Source organism: Schistocerca gregaria, chromosome 5 (assembly GCF_023897955.1).
Source record: "Schistocerca gregaria isolate iqSchGreg1 chromosome 5, iqSchGreg1.2, whole genome shotgun sequence".
Lineage (NCBI taxonomy): Eukaryota > Metazoa > Arthropoda > Insecta > Orthoptera > Acrididae > Schistocerca > Schistocerca gregaria.
In genome coordinates this window covers 636,321,934-636,347,503 of record NC_064924.1, presented here as the reverse complement: position 1 = coordinate 636,347,503, position 25,570 = coordinate 636,321,934, and the positions used below count along the sequence as shown (strand labels likewise).

The 25,570-nt window shown below is 41.1% G+C and overlaps 1 protein-coding gene across 1 annotated transcript in view; it reads left to right on the top strand.

The window, feature by feature from the left end:
• Positions 1-25,570, top strand: part of LOC126271980 (ceramide transfer protein) — a 214,035-nt gene that overhangs the window by 51,450 nt on the left and 137,015 nt on the right. The window contains exon 3 of the mRNA XM_049974446.1: positions 8,008-8,119. Coding sequence (XP_049830403.1) covers positions 8,008-8,119 — 112 coding nt within the window. The remainder of the gene's footprint in view (positions 1-8,007; positions 8,120-25,570) is intronic.

Here is a 25,570-nt window from a genome sequence, read left to right as displayed (position 1 = left end):
GCCTTTTACTTAAACAGCTGTTACTAATGAAAAACTGGTATAGTACCAGTCAGTGAACAGTGTGTTACCCTTTCCTACTAAATTGTCAAGCAGTCATAGAACAACATTGGTTACAACACTGTAGTGCACACAGAATACCTCAAAGTTCCAAATGTATCCAGACTGTGCTTCTGAAAGCATGTATAGCTTGATTCCATGTTGGTACAGTTTTTGTGGCCCATATTGTCGGAAACTGAGGTGTCCCTGAAACGGACATACCCCTTCATCAATTGTGATGTTACAGTTCAGTTTCACCTCTTGACATAACTTCTGCTTCCCAGGTGTACTTTGAATAATGGATTGAACCCTGGCTCATCTTAATCTTTCATTTGGTTTTTATCATTTAGGAGAATGAAGTTTGGAGCTATTAGCAGAAACCTGTTTCTGCTCATCATGTTTAGACAAAAACTGCAAGAAACTACTGTATTTGTGCTCCAGTGATGTACAATTGATGGTAGCTAACACTCATAAACAAAATGATAGTTCCATAAACACCAGTATAGAGTGGAATAATATTTGAGATGAAATCTCACTCCAGTCATCATTCCTTTCCACTAGTGTCTGTTTCCTACCTGACGTTTGCTGCTTGCGAAGTTTATGAGGATACGGGAACTGCTGTGTCACATTTTCAGTTCCATCACTGAGTTTTGAATAATAAGTGAACATGAGTGCCAGTTAAACATGACTGTAAAAACTAGAAATATGAAAAATCGTAAAACATTGTCTCATCTTATACATTATACTGAAAATGTTCGTAAACCATATAAAAATTTACCACAGTTTTCCTACTTGAATCAGATTAAGTTGGATCATCATCTGTGTCATCAGCAACAATTGTTGTGTCAATTATCAGACTGCACTGTGGCGATCCCAAGTGATGGAAATATATACTAGAAGCATTTATGTGCCTTCCAGTAGCCAACAGATACATAATACTACCCAAGCTAGTTAAAAGGCAAGTGGGGCAAGCTAACAATTGATTGGCGAGCACTACTTGTAATATTACGAGCGTCACAGTTCTTAAGAAAGCACACTGCCTCCAACTCTGCTAGCAATGTAATATTATGGGCACGGCACTCTTAAATGTTATCTAACCTGCTGACATCTTACTGCCGCCTCGAGTCACTGCTGTCCAACCCCTATCATATCCCAAAGTATTCCTCCTTGTCAGCCCCTCATAGCAACCAGATCCTACCTAGATGTTCTTTTCAGCTTGCCACATTCCTCAAAACTCCTTACCAACATTCCACCAAATTCAGAGCTGAAATTTTCCTGCAGTACTATTGTTAACCTATCCACCAAAACCCTCAGTCCCACAGAAGTTTCACTCCTATCCAAAGGCCTCACCTTTAGCCCTACAGCCAAATTTAATCATGTTGGACTTGTCAAAGACCTACTCTCCTTCTCCTGATCTTTGCAATGGAAAAATTTCTTTGCCAGCAATTCCTAAAACCAAAATCAACCTAATCCCAACATTGAACCCTGCCTCTCCATGTCACACCACTATCTAACTTTGATCCTCCCCCTCCCGTTTCCCACCTAACCACCACTGGCTAGTCACCTTCCAGGAAAAGCTTACTTCCAACTTGGCCCCACCAACCTTTCACAGATCCCTTCCTCAGAAAAACAACCTTTCAGCAGAAGAAGGAACAGCCATGCACAACTTCAAAACAAATCCAGATGTAATCATTCTTCCTACAGACAAAGGGTCCACCATTGTTGTTATGAAATGCAGTGACTACCTGGTTGGAGGCCTCTGCTAGTTATCTGATTCTTGCACCTATAAACTCTGCCAGAGTGATCCCATCCCAGAAGTCCAACATGACTTCAAATCTCTGATTAAAGCATTAGATCCTTCCTAGAAGCTCTCCCCTAAATATATTACCCTCCTCACACATGCTACATGCTCTTCAAAATCCTCGACTAAGCAATCCTGGACACCCCATTGTAGCTTATTACTATGCCTCCAGAGCAAGAAATTGGTCCTCATTGACCAATACCTCCACCCAATTGCCCGTAATGTAGCCTCTCACGTCAAAGATACCTACCTCTTCCCTTATGTCTCGTCACTACTTCCCTGCACACCAACATCTCTCATGCCTGTGATCTTACCGCTGTTGAACACCACCTTTCCCAATGTCCTTCAGATTCTATACCCATTACCTAATTCCTCATACACCACTATACTAACTATGTGCAACTCACAATTACTTGTCCTTTGAAGGGAAGCTATACAAACAAATCCATGGCACATCTTTGGGCACCTGCTTGGCAACCTCCTATGCAAACCTTTTTATGGGCCATATAGAAGAGATCTTCCTAGCCTCCCTAAATGACAAACCCCTAGTGTGATCCAGGTTCATTGATGATATCTTCATGCTCTGGACTCAGGGCCAAGACAGCTGTATATTCATTCCATCACAACCTCAGCTCCTTCTCTCCCATCCACTTTATGTTGTCCTCCACCTTTCTGAAAATTGACCTTATCCTCTCTGATGGCTCCATCCTCACCTGTATCCACATTAAAACCACCAGCAGTACCTGTGTTTGACCCCATCTACACTAAAAAAACCTCCCATGCAGCCTGGCCACCTGGGGGTGGAATATTTGCAGTGACAAGAATTCCTTTGCGCAGTATGCTAAGGGTCTCGCCAAGGCCTTCACAGGCAGGCACTATCACCAATGAACAACATCCTTTGTCAGGGCTTTGATTACATGTCGTCATGCCCTGAAATGAGGGACATCCTACCCAAGATGCTTCCCAACCCTCCTGAAGTGGTGTTCCATTGGGCCTGCATCTCCATAAGATCCTAATCCATCCTTATGCCACTCCTAATTCCACTGCCTGTGGGAGACCCACGTTGAAGATCTGTCCAGTCCACCTACTCAGCGCTTCCTGTTCCAATCCTGTCACAGGCTTATTGTACCATTAGATACTGGGCCATCTGTGAAAGCAGCTGTATCATTTACCACCTCTGCTGCAATAATTGCACAGCTTTTTATATTGGTGTGACTACCAACCACCTGTCCACCAGGATGAACGGCAATTGTAAAACTGTGGCCAAGAGAAAGTAGACCACCCTTTGCCACAACATGCAGCTGGACAAAACATATTTGACTTCAAAGGCTGCATTTCACTATCCAAGCCTTAACAGACGGTAATATACTATCCCCACACCCTCCACCAAACCGTTTCCACCCCCTGTGTCCTATTACCTTCTTCCTGTTTTAGTCTCCCACCCTCTTTGTATGCCTCCCTCTGTCAACGCACCTGTCCCTCTTTACCCTCACTGGCTAATTTCCTTTTTTGCTTCCCATTTTCCCCCTCCACATCTCCCTGCCCCATAGCCTCCCAACGCTGCCCTTGTAGGAATGTGGTCCCTACACGTTCCGCTAGACAATTCTCTTCTCCTCCCCCATACTTGTACCCTGCTATGCTTTCCCCTTCCCTGCCCCCTCCAGACTGCTGCTTCTGTGTGTGTGTGTGTGTGTGTGTGTGTGTGTGTGTGTGTGTGTGTGTGTTTCCTTTTCTGATGAAGGCTTTTCCTAAAAGCTAATGTGTAAGTATCTTTTCATATTCAGTTGCTGTTCACCATAAAGATGTTTACGGTGAACAGCAATCTCTCTCTCTTCCTTATATTGTTGATATTCTGACCTGGAGTTTCCATTACTTAGCTTACATCTTTACAATTCATTCTTACAGAAAATATGGTGATGCAAATTCAAATGCAGAGAACTTGACAAAGATTCAAAGCTGCATGCTTTCATTGAATTCTGTAAGCTGGATTGGGTAAGCCAAGACAGGTTCCCATTGGAGAGGTCCAGAAACACCAAAAACATAATAATGAGAGTGAAGGTACCAGTAGGCAGCAGATTACTGCAATGTACATGGTGTGTTAAAAAAAACACACACACACACACACACACACACACACACACACACACACACACACACACACACACAACAACCCATAACTTTGTCCATAATTTTTTTTATGCTTACCTTTTACTTAATGTGCATGGTCTCCTTCGAAAATACTCAGCACCACAATTGATATGCCACTGAAGCACCACAATTGATATGCCACTGCTAACATCGTTTCCAGTTCCAGAAGCAGGCTTGGAACACCTCTTGCTCTATCGCAGGAAGTTCTCATCCTTTCAACAGGGTTTTCAACTTTAGAATTAAAATAAGTCCACAGGGGACAGCTGTGGAGTGTACGGAGGGGACTTTGGCTGCTATAGTCATGCACCAAGAGGGATAAATGTGTGTGTGTGTTAACATGATGCAAGAACCACGAATTGTCTTGCACTTTTCAGACCATTTCCTTCTCACATTTTCTTGCAGGCATCGCAACACGTACCAATAGTATCATCGATTAACAGTTTGTCCTTGTGGCACGAATTCATTATGAAGTAAGCCTTCAGAGTCTAGGAAAACTATCAGCATGGCTTTGACATTTGACCTGACCTGACGAGCTTGTTTTGGTCTTGGAGAACCTCTCCTGGCCCATTGTGAAGATAGAACCTTGGTCTCAACTTCAGAACCATAGACTCCCATCTCTTCACTAGCTGTGATTCCCTTAAGGAACATCTCATTCTAATTTTGCGCAATCCAAAAGCTCTTCACAGATTGTGAGGCGAAGGTCTTTCTGGTCATGACTCATGAGGCGAGGGACGAGTGCACCACGTGCCACCAAGCACATAGTGCATTCTAAGATGCCACGTCAGGATTTCATGACATGATCCAACTGAAATGTTACGTTCTTCCGCAATCTCTTGGACAGTCAGTCTTTGATTGGCACGCATAGTTTTGTTGACGTTCCTGACATGAGCGCCATCGATAGATTTCCTGAACGAGGCTCATCTTTAACTTCTGTCCATCCATTTTTAAACTGTAAGAATCATTTGTAACACCAAGTACGGCTTAAGCACTCATCATTGCTTTCTGCATCATGTGGTGTGTCTCTGTAAAAGTTCTATTGAATTTCATGCAAAATTTAATGCAGACACATTGCTCTTCTAACTCTGCTATCTCAGAATTTGCAAACTCTGTGACACAATGTTCTAATCAGTACAGCAGTGAACAATAACTAACAGACATACAAAATGAAAGCTTTGGTAACTACACTTTAAACATAGGCATGTGCTGGGATGCCAGTTGCATTTTGCTCCAACATACCATTGTTGTGAAATTATGGATGTTTCGAAGTTTTTTTGAATAGACGTCGTCCCAAATGGGAAACGTGATTTGATTCACGTTTGCAAAAATACATTAATGAACATGTGTGATGTAGGCTGCAAAGAAATAGAAGTGGTAATTTCTAAAAAGGATCAGGGTGATATAAGTTACTTTGACAACAGGGAATTTAATACACTCTCTAAGTATACAGATGACGACGAGTGCTGATTGAAAAATCATGTTAATTAATTTTCAAAGCCATTACCAAAAGGTAGAATTTAACATCCAATTTCTAAGTCCAGACTGGAATATCCACAAAATATCAGTTGCATTTAATGAAATATTTCCAAACAACAAAGTTACACACATATGGTATAAGAAGGTCTTCAAGCAAAAATTTCCTGAACTGGAATTCCATCACTCTGGGCTAGATAAATGTGAAAACTGTGACAACCTGCAATGCGAAATTAGAGAATAAACTCTACAATGTTTACATGCAAAACATGCACTAGAATTACACCTTTATAAGTAGGTTGTGCGGAAAATGAGATGAATCCACAGTTGCTCTTACTTAAGTGCCAGGAAGTGAAATATCTACTATTTCTATGGATTTGCAGCAAGTAGTGTATGTCCCTACACTTGCTCATTCTGAAATGTGTTAACTTTGTCAGTTAAGCTGTTTTAACTTCTGCACTAGCTTAGGTGACACCCAGAGTCCCTATGTGTGTGTTTATGGCATGGAGGTACTGTTAATAGTTAACAAAATAGCTTCATGTCTTATAAGTGTTATCAATCTTGTTATTATAGAACAAAAAGAACTAGTGCTAACTGAATAGGACAAAATAAAAACAGAGTAATAATGTGTTTTTACCTATTTCTGATTTTCCTTAGAGTTTTTGAAGTTATTTAGCGTAATTTAGCAGTCAAGGCAAGACAGTGAAACAGATAGATTGCTCTTGTTGAGAAGCATAAAATAGTAATGAAGTCATTTGTCGCAGCATATCTTGAAAAAGTGATTACATCAACAAAAATATAAAGAATTTCAAAGTTGTACATATGGAGGCAATTTGTTGCAGAATTCTTAATTTTAATTAACAAAATGAACATAAAAAATGCCTCCTGGTACTGAGCAGATGTGAGAGATCCTAGAGAAAATGCAATGAAAACAATTTTCAGTGATATAGAAGACCAGAAAGCATTTCATGTTTGAAAAAAAAGGGAAGACACAGAGGTATACACAGAAATCTGGAATACCTGTCCTAAAATGTTAAAATAGTATCACTGCTGGAAAGAAGAAAGATCTGTTGTCAGTGTTGGACTACCTTCCTGAAGAAGTCAAGTCATTGTGCATTGAACTGTCAGGAATAATGGTGAAAAGTGTTCATATTCATATTGTTTAATGTCAGTTTTGTATTGATAAAGACATTTTGTTTTATTATTGTGTGAAAAATATGTTTTGGCAAGATCAGTGACATAACATTTTCATGTTTCATATTGTTTAACACCAGTTTTTTATTGGTGAAGACATTTTAGTTATATTATCATCTGACAGGCTAGTTAAAAGTTAGTGACTGAGGTTGTGGCATACGTAAGAGGTGAAACAGTATTTATCTGGATGGAACCTGCGTAACTAGCAATACAGAACTGAAATGTCTACAAGTATCATGTGGTGACAATGTCAGAATTAAATGCTGTTTATAAGCAGGCATCAGCATGCAGAGGAGTTGCTCCTGTAACAGAAATGTGATGAGTGTACTGCTCCTTGTTCTTATACTATCAATAGCACACTAGTGGAAGAAATCTTCTTTGATACCTCCATCCGAGACTAATGCCGACATCAGTAACATAACATTCCAAAAAAGCTGTGAAGGGGTGCTTCAGCAACTTGTTGATGCCTTGTTGTTACTGATAATACAAGACACTCTCACCAGGTAACACCAAAAGTATACTTGATGTTGGTTTGAAAATTGATTTTCAAATATTCAAATTTTCAAATATTCAGACAGGTGTTTCGTGGGAACCCGAGAACATTTCAAAATTACACCAGGAAAGCGTAATGTCACACAGTGTGGAAATTATTGTCTGTAGACTTGAAAGATGGTGAATTTCTGTGTTCAGCAGGTAACAGGATGTCTATTTCTTAGGCTGCTGTGTAGTTGGTAATTCCTCCAGTGTTTAGTAATTAATGGAGAATATTACTTGTAAAGATACATGGCAGGACTGCCTGGGTGGAACAGATAATCAGAGCTAATGTCACATTAATGGCTTTTACTTGGCATCTGTCCAAAAAGAACAGTTAATGTTTTGTGATTCTATCTTTTATTATTTGTGCTGGAACTACTTGACAAGTTTTTAAAGGCCCAGATATCATTCAGGGGAAAATATGGGTAATTTCTGAAAGTAGGTTCCAGAACAGGTAGATTAGGCCAAGATCATACAACAAAAAACTAAATGTCAGATTCCATTGCACCTACATATTTATTTAGAGTATAAAGCTTGTTCTTAATTTTCATAAATTTCAAGTTTGAACAGTAAGAATGTGGTGTTGTTGGTGTGGAGGACACAGTGACGGGGACTCCTTGGAAGACCTCTTTGAGATTTGGGAAGTAGTTCAGATAATGATCGTCATGTCTTTGTCCGTAATGTGCGTGCGTGTGTGTGTGTGTGTGTGTGTGTGTGTGTGTGTGTGTGTGGTTTTTTTTTCCCCCTCATAGACTACACCTTATTAAGTACAAGTGAAGAACTATTTTTAGTTGGTAAATTCGGATTTCTGGTGAATGTTACAGGCTGAATCCGGTTATGGCAGTGAGAACAACTTGAAACGTCACGGTAGTGCCGTATCGCTGACTTCAAACACTTTATCAACAGCTTCTACGTCAAGTTTCAAGAAGGGTAGAGGTACAGTTTCAGAGATCAGTTTGCTTTACAGCTCTCAATCTACCGTAGTTCTGTATGTGTACAGCTCTACCTGTCATGAACCATGGACCTTGCTGACTTGGGGTGACTTGAGTAGGGCAGTACAGATAGCCATATTGTAAGTGCAGCCACATTGATTCTTGAAGAGAGCCTTTTCAGTAGTTGCAGGGGCAACCATCTAAATGACAGACTGAACTGCCCTTGTAGCACTTGCCCTTGTAGCACTAGCCAACACAGCTTTGCTGTATTGGTACTGCAAGCAGCTGAAAGAAAACAGGAACTACAACCACAATTGTTCCTGAAGGAATGCAGCTCTTATGTGTGGTTAAATGATGATAGCGTTCTCTTGGGTAAAGTATTCTGGAGGTAAAATAGTCATGCATTCGAATCTCAAGGCAGGGGACAACTTAGGAGGATACTGTCATCATGGAAGACAAAATTCATTCTACGAGTTAATTTAAGAAGGAAAATGGGTAGGTTTAAATTAGATATAGGGAAAATTAGTGAAGTTTGGTGGCAGGGTAAAGAGGACTTCTGGCCTGGTGATTAAAGGGTTGTAAGTGTGAAGTTGACTGAGGATAATGCAGAAGTAAGTATAAAAATGAAAAAGAAAATAGAAATGTGAATAAGCTAGACATGATGCCAGCACCCATCATAGTAGTATTAGTTTATTGTATGGCAGATAGCTCCACAGATGATGAAGATATTGAAAAAAAAATGCATGATGAGAGAAAAGAAATTATTCAGTTTAGTGAGTGAAAATTTAAAGGAAAAGGAGGAGAAGAAGGAAAAATTGTAGGAGAATAGACACAGAAGAAGGGGGGGGGGGGGGGGCAGAAATGAAAGAAGTAGTAGTCTGGAAGAATTTTGCACCGAGCTTAACTTAATCATTGCTAATGCTTGGTTTGAGACTCAAGAAACAAAGTTGTATACGTACAAGAGGCTTCAGGAATCTAAGGTTTCACATTAAATATGTAATGGTACAGTCTATATGCCTCCATACGAGCTCTAATCTCTCCTATCTTATCTTCATGATCCTTATGTGAAATGTATGATGGCAGCAGTAGAACCGTTCTTCAGTCAGCATCAAATGCCAATTTTAAACTGTAAGGCATTTCCAGGGGCAGGTGCGAACTGTGAGCATAATTTATTGGTTATGAACTGTAACTTAAAACATAAGAAATTGCACAAAGTTAGGAAATTACAGAGATGGGACATGGATAATTTGATATACGTAAATCTGACCTGGTGGACAGAGTTAGCAGGAGTCTGTGGCTGTTTGCTTAGTTGGTGTGATGAATGGCAGCTAGCTCTAAAAGTAGACAAATGTAAGTTAATGCAGACGAATAGGAAAAACAAATCTATAATGTTAAGAGTACAGCATCAGTAGCATGCCACTTGAGACAGTCGCGTGGATTAAATATTTAGGTGTAACATTGCAAAGCAATACGAAATGGAATGACCATGTAAGGATTGTTGTAGGGAAGGAGAATGGTTGACTATATTTTATTGGAAGAATTTTAAGAAACTGCATGTAGGACACTAGGGCATCCCATTGTTGAGTACTGTTAAAGAGTATTTGGGATCTGCACCAGGTCGGATTAAAGGAAGACATTGAAGCAGTTCAGAGACAGGCTGCTAGATTTGTTACCGGTAGTTTCGAACAACATGCAAGTATTACAGAGATTCTATGGGAACTCAAATGGAAATCATTGTAGGGGAGGCACCTTTTTCTTCCCCACAGGTATTGCTATTTAGAAACTCTAGAGAACTGGCATTTGATGCTGACTGCAGAATGGTTCTACTGCTGCCATCATACATTTCACATAAGGATCATGAAGATAAGATAGGAGAGATTAGAGCTCGTATGGAGACATATAGACTGTTGTTTCTTTCTCTCTGTTTGCAAGTGGAACAGAAAAGGAAATTACTGTTAGTCACAAGTTCCCTTCCACCATGCACCCCACAGTGGCTTGCAGAATATGTATGTAGCTGCAAATGGAAGAACAAGACATTGTTGAGAGTTGCAGAGGGATCATTAGATAACAATTGACTGCAACAGGGGAAGCGAATACAGTAAAAGATGAAAGGAGAAAATACAAAAGTGCAGCAGATGAGGCAGGTGAAAGTGAATACAGGTGCCTAATAGACGAGATTGGCAGAAATTGCAAAAAGGGTAAGCAGCAAATTTTAGAGACAAATGAAAGACTATAGAAGCATGTATAACATAGCCTATAAAGGAAGAGTAAAGGGGCCTATGGAGAAAAGAAAAGCAACTGTATGGCAAGTGCTAGATAAAGAAGGGAATATGCACTGAGGTGACAAAAGTCATGGGGTACCTCCTAATAATGTGCTGGACTTCCATTTGCCTGGCGTAGTGCCGCAGCTCGACATAGCATGGACTCAACAAGTCATTGGAAGTTTCCTGCTGCCTCTATATCCATCCATAATTGTGAAAGAGTTTCGAGTACAGGATTTTGTGCACAAACTGAGCTCTCGATTATGTCCCATAAATGTGTGTGGAATTCATGTTGGGCAGTCTGGCGTGATGATATGATTCGCTCGAATTTTCCAGAATGTCCATCAGATCAGTTGTAAACAATTGTGGTACAGTGATAGAGCATGTGGTAATCCATAAGCATCAACACGCAAGTTGCCCATGTGGCATCAACTGGAAAGACTTGCAACTTGGCGGCCAAACATCCCCAGGTAGGGACTCGTGACCGTCAATGCCATATGATTATCTCATTTTTCATACATAAAAATTTCATTGCTGAACATTTGCAAGTGGTCTCCAAGTAGCTGAACATAACCATTTTCCATCAGTGATTGCTTCAGTTGGACCGGAGGAACCAGTCCTTTTCATCGGCTTTGCACAGTGCCTTATTGACAACCTGGGTCTATGGCTTCATGGGGTATGTGCCACACTCAAACTGTATGATCAGCTCTCATCAACTGAAATTGGGACTCAGCTGACCAGGCCACAATTTTCCAGTAATCTAGGGTCCAACCGAAATGGTCACGAGCACAGGTGAGCCACTGGAAGTGATGCTGTGCTGTCAGCAGAGGCACTCAAATTGGTCATCTGATGGCATTGCTCATTAACATCAATTTTTGTTGCACTGTCCTAACAGATTGCTTGTTTGTTAGAACTGACAACTCTACACAAACACCACTGCTTTCAGTCATTAAGTGAAGGCTGTCGGCCGCTGTGTTGTTTGTGACGAGAGGTAATGCCTGAACTTTGGTATAACTGGCACACGCTTGACATTGTGTGGATGTCGGAATATTGAATTCCCCAAAGATTTCTGAAGTAGAATGTCCTATGTGTCAGCTCGAAGTACTATTTCACCTTCAAAGCCTGTTAATTCCCTTAGTACAGCCATAATTATGTTGCAAATCTTTTTACATAAGTCACCTGAGTGCAAATGACAGGTCTGCCAATGCACTGCCCTTTTATAACTTGTGTGTTACTGCCGCCATCTGTATATTTGCATGCCGCTATCCCATGACTTTGTCACTTCAGTGTATGTATGGACTCTACAAGGGAAATGAACAAGTAAATAATATTGTTGAAAGGGAAGTGGAAGCGTGTGAAAATGAGACAGGCGATATGGTACTGTGAGAAGAATTTGCAGAGCACTGGAAGATCTAAGTTGAAACAAAGGCCCTGGAGTAGTCGACATCCCCTCAGAAATATTGAGATCCATAGGACAGTCAGCCATGGCGTAACTATTTCACCTACTGTGCAAGATGTATGAGAAAGGCAAAATACCTTAGAGTCATTCCGTGTCAAAGTTAAAAGGTGTCAACCTGACCCTCTTCGATTTTTATAAAATTTGTTGTGTTCCATGCACATGAAAAGAAATGGCAAATACCAAATTACAGAATTTTAGCACAATTAAGGCGAGTCTAGTGGCCACTCAAAAGTTCTAAAAAGAGTGGAAAATTTGACAAACGCTGCTGACAAATATGACTGTAACTTCTGTTCTAATAAAGATAGAAACCTTCCTCTTCATAATATTGTTGCATTACATCCCAGATTTTCCGTTGTTTAGTACGTGCAACAATGTGTTGCATTAATGCAAAATAAATTGTTTTCAGACTCCAACATTATGACACCGAAAAACATGTTTATTGTTAAAAAGGTGGTGTTACAACATAGCATAGTAAGTTACTACAGTCAACATACCAGTAGCAAGCATTTATAATATGTAAGATCACGCAGTATGACATCTGACCTTCAATGAAACATAATAATACTCATCTCAGCCAAACACCTGCTTGGAAGGTACAGTAAACAGATTCATATTTATAAGAATGTCCTTGTCCGTAGTTAAGGCATCATGTTTCTCAGGGTATACATACGGAGGTGAAAGTGAAGGCCCACAAGAATGTAAGAAGCTACTTGAAACCTTTTTAGTATCTTAATTAACATTCAAAACACTTCTAAGTGGTACTGATGGCCTTTGTAGACTGGTTCCTTCAACCCCCCACAATCCAACAACTTCTAAGCCAGTAGTGACGTTCATACATGCATACAACAAACCTTGTGATATCACTGAGATATTAGTTTTGTTGGGTCCTAGTTAGAGATTTATTTCTGATATCTAGCAAACTGGAGAAAACTTTTGTTTGGGTATTGTAGCCAGCTGGAACTAGTATTGTTACTGTCAGTTGTAGGCTTAAATTATGTTCTTTTAAAATTTTTAAGGGCAGTAGGCTATCCTCGCCCAAAACAATCTTTCTCTAATTTCATTGTACAATTACATGAAAAATAGGGTAGTTTCAGAATTTTTGGACACTTACAAAACTACATTTTCGTAAGTTAGTGGTGTCAGTGTTTTGGATTCGTAATTTAATTCGTAGGAAATCAACATTTGTGTTTCACAGTTCAGTCAAAGAATACATCACCCCTGAATTTCAACACAAATAAACGTGCATTTTTGAGAATTTTTGGAAGCTACCATTGTCTCTGCATAATCTATGAGCAATTTGTAACAAATCGGGGTTAGTGATTTAGTTACTTTAACAGATTTTCTAGCTTAATATTTTGTGTTATATCTAGTTTTCCCTTAAAGAGGAGCAGCCCTATATATTATCTGCATTTAACATAAATTAACTTGGTTTTCAAATTTGCTAATAGCTATAACTAACATCAAAACATTTTAGGAAACCAGTAACTCTTACCACAGGTTTTTGTGTTACGTTAATGGAAATCCCATTTTGAGTATCTGTTTCAAATTATTCTTATAGGGATTAAGCAAGTTTTTATCTCAACAGATTAAAAGATAATCAGCAGGTTTAATTTAAACTCATTTGTTCACAGCCTTGTAATACATTGCATGAGCCAAAATGCAGCCCCACTGTGAATGCTGTTCTCAAACACAGGATAAGTTGGTTCACATTCATAAGTAGCTGGAAATCACTATGACAAACAATATGTCAAACAATTGATAGTTGCGAATTGGTGTGTTGGAAGAGTTTCCGAGAATCGTGTACCTGTGATACCTGTACCAATGGTACATAAATTATTATTCTCTCCTGTGGGTCCTGTCTCCTCTGCAGAAAGTACAGGATCTGTCATTACCTGTCAGCTTGACTGCGAGTGGTGTATCAGTTGCGGATTTAGGCATCATCTACATGGTGGACGGGGACCAGGGGGGCTCAACACGTCTTTCACTGAAACTGACCCAATGGGTCTCATTTCACCTTTTTTGGGGAAACATGTTTTGTCCGGCATCAGGAGGAGGCAAATGCAAAATGGTAGAGGGGACTGGAAAGGACACTAGGTGCAGTCCGTGCATATGCCTGGGAGCCTCATTCAGTATGTTGAAGAGCCTATTCCGGCAGCCATTGAGGGAACAGGATACAACCAATTGCAGATGGTGGTACACATAGGAGCAAATAATGCCTGTTGTCTGGGCTCCAGAGCCATTCTTTGTCATTCCAGCAACTGGCAGAGAAGGTTGAGAAGACCAGCCTTGCACTCGGAGTTTCAACGAAGCTCACAATTTGCAGAATTGTCCCCATAACTGATTGTGGCCCATTGGTTCTGAGTCGAGTGGATGGACTGAACCAGAGACTTCAAAAGTTTTGCGACAAGCTAGGTTGTGACTTCTGGACTTGTGTCATAGTGTTGAGAATCGAAGGTTCCCCTGAATAGGTCAGGTGTGCACTTCGTATCAGAGGCTCTCAGGTAGCTGACTGTGTGTGGGGTGCACACAAGGTTTTTTTTTAGATTAGGCGACTCGGTCCAGTCCAGATAACGGTAGCTGTAAGACACCCAGGAGTGTGAGTGTAAGATCAAAAGAAATGCCTCCCATAGGTGAGAGTATTAAAATCCTAATGGTAAACTGCCAAAGATTCGCAACAAAACCCCCGAGTTTGAAGCGCTCATGAAGAGCAGCAAAGCTCACATAATACTAGGCACAGAAAACTGGTTGAAACCCAAAATTGATAGCAGTGAGATTTTTGAGGAAAATTTAAGTTTATATTGAAAATGGGAAATGGAGATGGTGTATTCGTCACATTAGACAAGAAATTCAATTCCACTAAGATAGAAACTGAAGCCCTATGTGAGATTGTTTCCCCAATCATACTATAATCATTGGTGGAGACTATAATCATCCAACAATTAATTGAGAAAATTACAGTTTTGTTAGTGGTGAGAGGGTGATACGACATCCAGTGAAACATTACTAAATGCCTTTTCTGAAAACTACCTAGAACAGATAGTTACGAACCACTCATGATGAAAATATTAGTGCTGTTCAAAAAGTAAGGTGACTTTTCAAATTGCCCGGGCAACATACACTAAGTGATCAAAAGTATTTGGACACCTAGCTCAAAATTAGTTTGTGGGGCCCTCCATCGATGATGCTGGAATTCAGTATGGTGTTGGCCCACCCATAGCCTTGATGACGGCATCCATTCTTGCAGCTATACGTTCAGTAAGGTGCCGGAAGGTTTCTTGGGCAATGACAGCCCATTGTTCATGGAGTGCTGAACTGAGGAAAGGTATCGATGTCAGTCAGTGAGGCCTGGCACGAAGTCGGTGTTGCAAAACATCCTGAAAGTGTTCTATAGGATTCAGGTGAGGACTCTGTCCAGGCCAGTACATTACAGGGATGTTATTGTCATGTAACGACTCCGCCACAGGCTGTGTATTATGAACAGGTGCTAGATCGTGTTGAAAGACGCAGTCGCCTTCCCCAAATTTCTCTTCAATAGTTGGTAGCAAGAAGGTGCTTAAAAAATTAATGTAGGCGTAAGCTGTGATAGTGCCACACAAAACAACAAGGGGTGCAAGCCCCCTCCAAGAAAAACATGACCACACCATAACACCACCACCTCCAAATTTTACTGTTGGCACTACACAAGCTGGCATATGACGTTTATCGGGCATTCACCATACCCACACTCTACCATCTGGATCTCCACATTGTGTACCGTGATTCATCACTCCACACAACGTTTCTCTACTGTTCAATCGTCCAATGTTTATACTCCATACACCAAGTGAGGCATCATTTGACATTTACTGACGTGATGTGTGTCTTATGAGCAGCTGCTCGACCGTGAAATCGAAATTTTCTCACCTTCGACATAATGGTCATAGTACTTGCAGTGGATCCTGATGCAGTTTAGAATTCCTGTGTGATGGTCTGGATAAATGTCTGCCTATTACACATTACAATCCTCTTCAACTGTCTGCAGTCTGTCAGTCAAAGACGAGGTCAGCCAGTACACTTTTGTGCTGTATGTGCCCCTTCACATTTCCACTTCACTATCACATTGTAAACAGTGGATCCAGGGAAGTGTAGGGGTGGGAAATCTCGCATACAGATTTGTGTCACAAGTGACACCCAATCGCCTGACGATGTTCGAAGTCTGTGAGTTCTGAGAACCGCGCCATTCGGCTCTCTCACAATGTCTTAACGACTACTGAGGTCGCTGACATGAAGTACCTGGCAGTAGGTGGCAGTATAATGCACCTAATGGGAAAGACATACACTCCTGGAAATGGAAAAAAGAACACTTTGACACCGGTGTGTCAGACCCACCATACTTGCTCCAGACACTGCGAGAGGGCTGTACAAGCAATGATCACACGCACGGCATAGCGGACACACCAGGAACCGCGGTGTTGGCCGTCGAATGGCGCTAGCTGCGCAGCATTTGTGCACCGCCGCCGTCAGTGTCTGCCAGTTTGCCGTGGCATACGGAACTCCATCGCAGTCTTAAACACTGGTAGCATGCCGCGACAGCGTGGGCGTGAACCGTATGTGCAGTTGACGGACTTTGAGCGAGGGCGTATAGTGGGCATGCGGGAGGCCGGGTGGACGTACTGCCGAATTGCTCAACACGTGGGGCGTGAGGTCTCCACAGTACATCGATGTTGTTGCCAGTGGTCGTCGGAAGATGCACGTGCCCGTTGACCTGGGACCGGACCGCAGCGACGCACGGATGCAGGCCAAGACCGTAGGATCCTACGCAGTGCCGTAGGGGACCGCACCCCCTCTTCCCAGCAAATTAGGGACACTGTTGCTCCTGGGGTATCGGCGAGGACCATTTGCAACCGTCTCCATGAAGCTGGGCTACGGTCCCGCACACTGTTAGGCCGTCTTCCATTCACGCCCCAACATCGTGCAGCCCGCCTCCAGTGGTGTCACAACAGGCGTGAATGGAGGGACGAATGGAGACGTGTCGTCTTCGGCGATGAGTCGCTTCTGCCTTGGTGCCAATGATGGTCGTATACGTGATTGGCGCCGTGCAGGTGAGCGCCACAATCAGGACTGCATACGACCGAGGCACACAGGGCCAACACCCGGAATCATGGTGTGGGGAGCGATCTCCTACACTGGCCGTACACCTCTGGTGATCGTCGAGGGGACACTGAATAGTGCACGGTACATCCAAATTGTCATCGAACCCATCGTTCTACCATTCCTAGACCGGCAAGGGAACTTGCTGTTCCAACAGAACAATGCATGTCCGCATGTATCCCGTGCCACCCAACGTGCTCTAGAAGGTGTAAGTCAACTACCCTGGCCAGCAAGATCTCCGGATCTGTCCCCCATTGAGCATGTTTGGGACTGGATGAAGCGTCGTCTCACGCGGTCTGCACGTCCAGCACGAACGCTGGTCCAACTGAGACGCCGGGTGGAAATCGCATGGCAAGCCGTTCCACAAGACTACATCCAGCATCTCTACGATCGTCTCCATGGGAGAATAGCAGCCTGCATTGCTGCGAAAGGTGGATATACACTGTACTAGTGCCGACATTGTGCATGCTCTGTTGTCTGTGTGTGATCATGTGATGTATCTGACCCCAGGAATGTGTCAATAAAGTTTCCCCCTCCTGGGACAATGAATTCACGGTGTTCTTATTTCAATTTCCAGGAGTGTATGTTTTAGTGTGCTCAGTGGATTTGGATTATTATAAGAAATGGAGGAAAGAAATTGCATTGTATTTTGTGTGAAAAATGGATTAAAGTGCTCTAAAATACTTGAAATGTTGACAGTGGCATACGGTGAGTCTGCTCTAAGTAAAAAGAAATGTATACACGTGGTTCAAAATGGTTCTGAGCACTATGGGACTCAACATCTGAGGTCATCAGTCCTCTAGACTTAGAACTATTTAAACCTAAGGACATCACACACACCCATGCCCGAGGCAGGATTCGAACCTGCGTCCGTAGCAGTAGCGCGGTGCTGGACCGGAGCGACTAGAACCGCATGGCCACCACAACCGGCTTCCAAGTTGTACAAGCTCTTTCAAGGTAGAAGATGCCAAGGATGAACCTCACTCTGGATGCTCCAGATGTCAACAACAGATGATAACTTCGAAGCTGAAAATTGTTTTGGAAAATTGTCGAATTACTGTAAGAGAAGTTGCTGAGGATGTTGGCATATCAGTCGGCTCATGCCATTCAATTTTTTCGGACATTTTGGCCATAAGACGTGTCAGCAAAGTTTGTTCCAAAGCTTCTCAATATTGATCAGAAGAACCGCCGCATGAACATTTCTCAGGAGCTCTTGAATGACATCAATGATGATCCTGATTTGCTCAGAAGGGTCATAAATGGTTATGAAACTTGGGTTTACAGTTATGACGTTGAAACCAAAGCCCAATTGTCCCAATTTAGGCATCCCAGAGAACCAAGACCAAAAAAAGCACGTCAAGTGTGATGAAATGTCAGTTTTTCTCACTCCCCCCCTTTACAATGGCATAATGCCAATTACAATGGCGTAATGCATCATGAATTTTTGCCTCCAGGTTGTGCAGTCAGTAAGGAGTATTACCTTGATGTTATACTTCTTTTTCGAGAAGCAATACGCAAAAAACACCCGGATTTGTGGAAAAACAATTTATGGCTTTTGCATCACAACAATGCACCTGCTCGTTCATTGTTGCTTGTGAGAAACTGTTTGGCCAGAAACAACACGACAATCATGCCTCAGCCACCATATTCCCTAGATTTGGCCCCCCTGAGACTTTTTCCTTTTCCCAAAACAGAAGAGACCTATGAAAGGACGAAGATTTTCAGTGATTGGGGAAGTAAAAACTGCATCACTGGAAGTACTCAAAGCTGCATCAAAAAATGCTTGTGAAAAGTGCTTTGAGGATTGGAAGAACTGTTGGCACAAATGTATTGTATTTGAGGGGGATTACTTTGAAGAGGAAAACATGAATATTCATGAATAAATAAGTATTTCTTCATAAAAATTTAGTCACATTAATTTTTGAACACAACTTGTATATTGCATCTAATGGCAACAAATAGACTGATCTCTTTGAGGATATCCACATCAAAACTGGTATCAGTGATTGTGGTGTGGTTATGGCAACAATGATTGCAAAGAGTAAACTAGATAAAAAAATCAGCCAGTAGTGTCATACGTCACTGAGAAGCCCGAAACATTCAGCACAGGGCAGGAGCATGGAGAGGAACTCTGGCTCAGGTTTAAAAGACTAGTTGACTGTGTCCTGCATAGATATGTGCCCAGTAGAACAGTTCACAATGGGATGGAACCTCCATGGTGGACAGCCACTGTAAAAAAAAACTTTTAAAGAAACAGAGATTACTGCATAATAGGTGTAAAACAAAGCGAAGGGCTATAGAGAGAGAGAGATGTTGAATGAATGTGTTTGGCTGTCAAGAGAGCTATATGTGATACCTTCAATGTCTACCATAGCAGAATATTGTCAAATGACATTTCACAAAATCAAAAAAAAATTGTGGTTGTATATAAAGGCTGTTAGTGGCAACAAAGTTAGTCTCCAATCCCTAACGAATGAGACAAGAACTGAAATTTAGAGTAGTAAAACAAAAGCTGAAGTGCTTAACACAGTTTTTTGCAAATGTTCCTTTACACACACACACACACACACACACACACACACACACACACACACACACACAATTGCCCCAATGTAATCTTCATACCGCTGAAATGGTGAATGAAATAAGTATTAGTGTCACTGGTGTTGAAAAGGAGCTGAAATTGTTAAAACTGAACAAAGCTTCAGGCCCTGACGGAATCCCTGTCAGATTCTGTACTGAATTTGCAGCTGAATTAGCCCCTCTGCTCGCTATAATCTATTGTAGATCACTTGAGCAAAAAACCATGCCACAGGTCTTGGAAAAATGCACAGGTCACACTCGTCTGCAGGAAGGGTAGTAGAAGTGATAGAGGAAACTGCTGTCCAAATTCCTTGACATCACTTTGCTATAGAATACGTTATGAGCTCAAAAACAATGAGGTATCTTATAAAATGACCTCCTCAGTGTCAACCAGATGGGTTTCGAAAACATCAGTCATGTGAAACCCAACTCGCGCTTTTCACACACGACGTACTGAGAGCTTTGGATCAAGACAGCCAGCAAGTAGATGCAGTGTTTCTTGATTTCCAAAAAGTGTTAACTCACTACTGCACCTACACTTATTGCCAAAAGTATGATCATGTGGGGGTATCAAGTGAAATTTGCGACTGGGTTGAAGAGTTTCTGGCAGTGAGGCCATGTTATCTTGGATGTAGAGCCATTGTCAGATGTAGAAGTGATTTTGGGTGCGTCCCAGGGAAGTGTGTTGGGACCCTTACTGTTCATGTTGCATATTAATAGCGTGCAGACAATATTAATAGTAAAATTGGGCATTTTGTAGATGATGCAGTTATCTATAATGAACTACTGTCTGTGAGAAGCTGCATAAATATTCAGTCAGACCTTGAAAAGATTTCAACATGTTGCAGAGATATGCAACTTGCTTAAATGTTCAGAAGTGTAAAATTTGCACTTCACAAAATTAAAAAAAAAAAAAAAAAAAAAAAAAAAAAAAAAAAAAAAAAAAAAAAAAAAACATAGTGTCCTATGGCTATAATATCAGCGAGTCACTATTGCAATCAGTCAACTCATACAAATACCTGTATGTAACACTTTTTAGGGATATGAACTGGAATGATAACATAGGTTCAGTCTTGGGTAAAGCAGCTGGTGGACTTCGGTCTGTTGGTAGAATACCACGAAAGATCAGTGTGTCTCCAAAAGAGATCGTTAGCAAATCACTCGTGCAACTGGTTCTAGAGTATTGCTCAAGTGTGTGGAACCTATACCAAATAGGGCTAATAGGAGATATCAAACATACACAGAGAACGGCTGCACGAATAGTCAAAGGATTGTTTAATCCTTGGGAGAGTGTCACAGAGATACTGAAGGAACTGGACTTGAAGATTCTTGAATATAGAAGTAAACTATCCTGAGAGTCTGTAAACAAAGTTTCAAGAACCGGTTTTAAATGATTACTCTAGGGATACACTACAATCCCCTATGTATTGCTCACACAGGGATCATGAGGATAAGCTTAGAGTAATTTCTGCAGGCACAGTGGCATTTAAACAATCATTCCTTCCTTGCTCCGTATGTGAATGGAACAGGGAGAGATCCTAATAACTGATACAATGGGAGGTACCCTCTGCCATGCACTTCACAGTGGTTTGCAGAGTGTAGGTGTAGATGTAGAATAACACTATGTAACTTGTGGGTACATGCAATTGTGTCAATTTGTGCAACCCATTCTTGAATGAGATATTCTTCTTCATCATACTCACTGTCCGTTGTGTAATGTAAGTGACACACTACTATGTTCTTGGAGCACCATTCAAGCAGTAGTCTGGGTGTCATTAACTGAGAGTTGTTGTTGCACTGCAGACTGGCATGGGCAGCACATCTCTTGATAATACTAGTTGTACCATCACATGGTTCTTTGGCATGTGATGCAGCAAAAAAAATGCCACTCTGCAGAGATATAAAAGTCGGCCTGATGACAAGTTATGTTGACAAAATTGTTGATTCATTATACTGGGCTGTAGCACATCAGAGAAGTAGTGCACATATTTGGGTGTTCTATGGAAATGGGATCTCGTGATGCTAACCAAGTGAGACTGAAAAAGATAATCACTCACTGTGTATTGTCTAAAGCATTCTTATATTATAACAAAGGAAATGTGATCAGTTGCACAGTTTTCTGGATGTCTATAATTAACAATAAATGGGTGAATGGTGGCCTGTGCATTGTTCCAATGAAACCCCTGCACCTCCTCCTGCAGGACAAGTGCATAATTTTCTGCAAAATCACATATTATAATGTATTTATTGTCACCAAGTGTCTCTTTCAGATATTGTAGAAATTCAGACTGTTGGGTGACTCTGAAGGAATGCAACAGAAACTTTTTTAAATTTGTCTACAAGGCTTTCCAAGAAGTCTTCCACAAATGATACACATGTCTGGTGAGTTGTTCTATCTGTAGATGCCCACAGTTTATATGCTATTTCATCAATTCCATCTTCATCAAATGACTCTTGCAGGTGTGTCATGGTGGAATGTGTACCTGTGCAGTTATCGCTGTGAACATTTAATATTTTGACTGTGAAGGTTTACAAATGATCAGAGCAAGACAGTTTAGGTGCTAAGTTGACTGTCTGTTTCATGTGTCAACTCTTTTAATCTGGAACCTTCCAAAAAGCAGCTTATATTGTCTCTGTTGTAGCATTTTGTGACACTGTTCACAATTTCTTCACTTAAGACACGTTTAGATATTGGATTGGGGGTTGCTAAGATACAAATTGTTTTGCTTTTCTCACTAAGTAGTTAGAGGCTCCAAATTCGTTTTCAATCTTTTTATTGCTTCAAATTTTTGGAAGGAGGTCAAAATTTGGATCTTCTCACTGCTTGTGGTGCTGGTACCTAATTTGTCTTTCAATTGGATTATCATTTCAGATTCAAAATTTGTTTCATAATCTGCAATTTCTTCCACACTAGGTACTTATACCTCAGACACTTGCTCGGACGTTTTCTCCACGTACGTTTCTTCTCAAAGTCTCTTCTTTTTCTCAGGGGACTCGCCAAGAAATAAGAAACTATCATTTAATGCATCTAAAGCAATTTTTGTGGCTACAGATGTGTCTGACTCATCTGCAGAGCTATGCAGGTTTGTGATTTACACTTGCTCCAATGTAGTTGGGTCAGCCACAAGCCCTTATCCCAGAGTTAATTTCTTCTACATTTATCACATACTTTGTAGTCTGTCGTTGTGCCACCGATTGTATCAACCATCCACATTTACACTTTATGTGGATTTTTCTTGTATCTGATGTGTCCATCCTCCCTGAATGGATTACAACAAAACATGGTCTTTGGAAACTCCATTTTCAAGGTACATTTGTATAATTTCAACACACAACACCTGTTGCAGCTACTATCTGTGTACAAAGGGTTTTCAAAAAGTTTTCCACAGTCATCTCTAATTTTTTTTGTTTTTTGCAGGAGGAGAATGAAATTTTTTGTGAACATACTTGGAACATTGAGCTATAAGTCTGTATATAAAAGTATTTCCTCTTCAAGGCCAGCAATGACTCTGCCACATCAATACACAGGAAGTTGCTCCCTGTTAATGGGGAGGACACATTGAATTGCAGCAGTGGTTAGATAGGTTTAAAGAAGGTGATTTCTCTCTACTGGACAATCCACGATTAGGTAGACCATCGGCGGCAGTGAGTGATGTGAATAAGAAGACCATTGATCAAATCATTCAAAATTACAGATGTGTGATGACACAACAGCTTGCTGAAATGATTTGTTTGTCATTGTGTAGTGTGGTATCACTGATACAGTCACTAGGGTACAGAAAAATCTGTGCACATTAGGTGCCTAGATTATTGACAAGAGAGATGAAAACGATGAGGAAGAATGTGTGCAAGGGTCTCATGAAGACCTTTACTGAAGAGTGGAAACAGTTTTTTGACTGTGTCATTGCGCAGGCCGAAACATGGTTGTTTTTGTCCGAACGTGAGAGCTAAACCCAATCCATGGAGTGGCGTCACCAGGGTTCCCCTGGAAGAAGGAACCAAGACTTTCATGAACAGTGGGCCGAAAGGTGATGGCCTCCTTCTTCTGGGATCAGTGTGGTGTAATTTTCATTGACTTTTTGGAACCTGGCTCCACAATCAACAGGGGCCATTAGTGTTTGTCATTGGACAAGCTGCAACGTGCCAACAAGACCCACAGACCATAGCTTCAGGGTCAGCTCATAAGACTACACCATGACAATGCCAAGCCCCATACAGCCCTTATGACTCAGGAGGAAATCGGGAAAATAGTTTGGAAAATTGTTTCTCATCCTCCCTACAGTTCAGACTTGGCTCCGTCTGATTTTTTACCTCTTTGGTCGTCTGAAGGTCCACCTGCATGGTAAAACATTTGATAGTGAGAAAGACTTTATTTCCTGTGTCAAGTGATGGTGTAAAAGTCAATCCCCAGAATTTTACCAAAGTGCATTTATATCATGGAAAGAGTGTTGGGCCAGATGCGTCACAGCTGATGGAGGCTACATTGAGTAGGCCCAATGTATAGCTAAATGTTCCAAGGATGCTCACAAAAAATTTCATTCTCCTCCTGAAAAAAATAAAAAACAAAATTAGAGATGACTGGAAAACTTTTGTACATGTAGCAATCACACTACCATCTAATATTTGATAGCTTGATATTGGCTTGCCTACGTTGTTACCTTACTATGCCTTGTTTTATAACACCACCTTTTTAACAGTAAACATGTTTTTTGGTGGTTTGTTTCATACTGTTGGAGTCTGAATACCATTTATTTTGCATTAATGCAATACTTTGCTGTACATATTAACTTATAGCTCCTAATTCTATTGTCAAATGGTTCAAATGGCTCTGAGCACTATGAGACATAACTTCTGAGGACATCAGTCCCCTAGAACTTAGAACTACTTAAACCTAACTAATCTAAGGACCTCACACACATCCATGCCCGAGGCAGGATTCGAACCTGCGACAGTAGCGGTCGTGCAGTTCCAGGCTGAAGCACCTAGAACTGCTCGGCCACAATGACCGGCTCTATTGATTTTTTTGCTGACATCCTGAGATATTAAAGGTCAGAGGTCAATGTCACTGTCCTTAATTGTCCTCTTCGAATCCAACAAAATTGCGTATCTTTGAAAAGCTTGTTTCAAGACCTTTCCAAAATTACGTGGTTTGTTCTATCTTTACTAGAACAGAGGCTACAGCCATTTTTGTCAGCAGTGTTTGTCAAATTCTCTGCACATTTTTAGAACTTCAAATGGATATTACTCTTGTCTTACACATGCTAAAATTCGATAATTTGCTATTTGTCATTCTTTTGTCATGTGCAGTGAACACACAGAACTTTATGAAAATCAAAGAGGGTCAGGTTGAAAATTGATTTTTGTGTGTTGATTTGACATTGAATATCTTCTTCAGACTTCAAGAATCTAATAATTGCAATTATAAACAAAGCAGGTGCTGACAGGTGTGAATGTTTGTGAACTATCAGTTCAATAAGCGATGATCGCAAAATACTGTCACAAATTATTGTCAGACAATCTAAACTCAGGTTGGGATATCAGCAATTTTAGGAAAAGGATAAATTGCTGCTCACTATAAAGATGACAAGGTTTAGTTAGATTGGCACAGCAGAAGGACTTTTAATACGTGTAACTTTTGGCCAAATTCTTCTTCGGGAAAGAAAACACAGACTCATTCATACAGCCAAGCACACCTCACGCACACAAGACAGCTGTCTCCAGCAGCTTGGACCGATCTGAATTGCCAGTTGTGTTCTTAGTTTGTTTTTCTAAAAACCAAACAAGAGAGCGAAACAAAAACTGGACATACGACGGTAGTAAGGGCGGTACCCAAACTAGGCTGAACAGCTTCGTGTGCTATCATATACACTGTGAGAACAACTGGCAGTAATTGTATCTGGTGGAGCACTGTAATTTGTGCACTTACAAGCCTGATTGGCTGTGCTAATTACCCAGAAATGCCCCAGTGTGTCAATTTTTTTTCTATTTTTTTTTCTTTTTTCCTTCACACACACACACACAC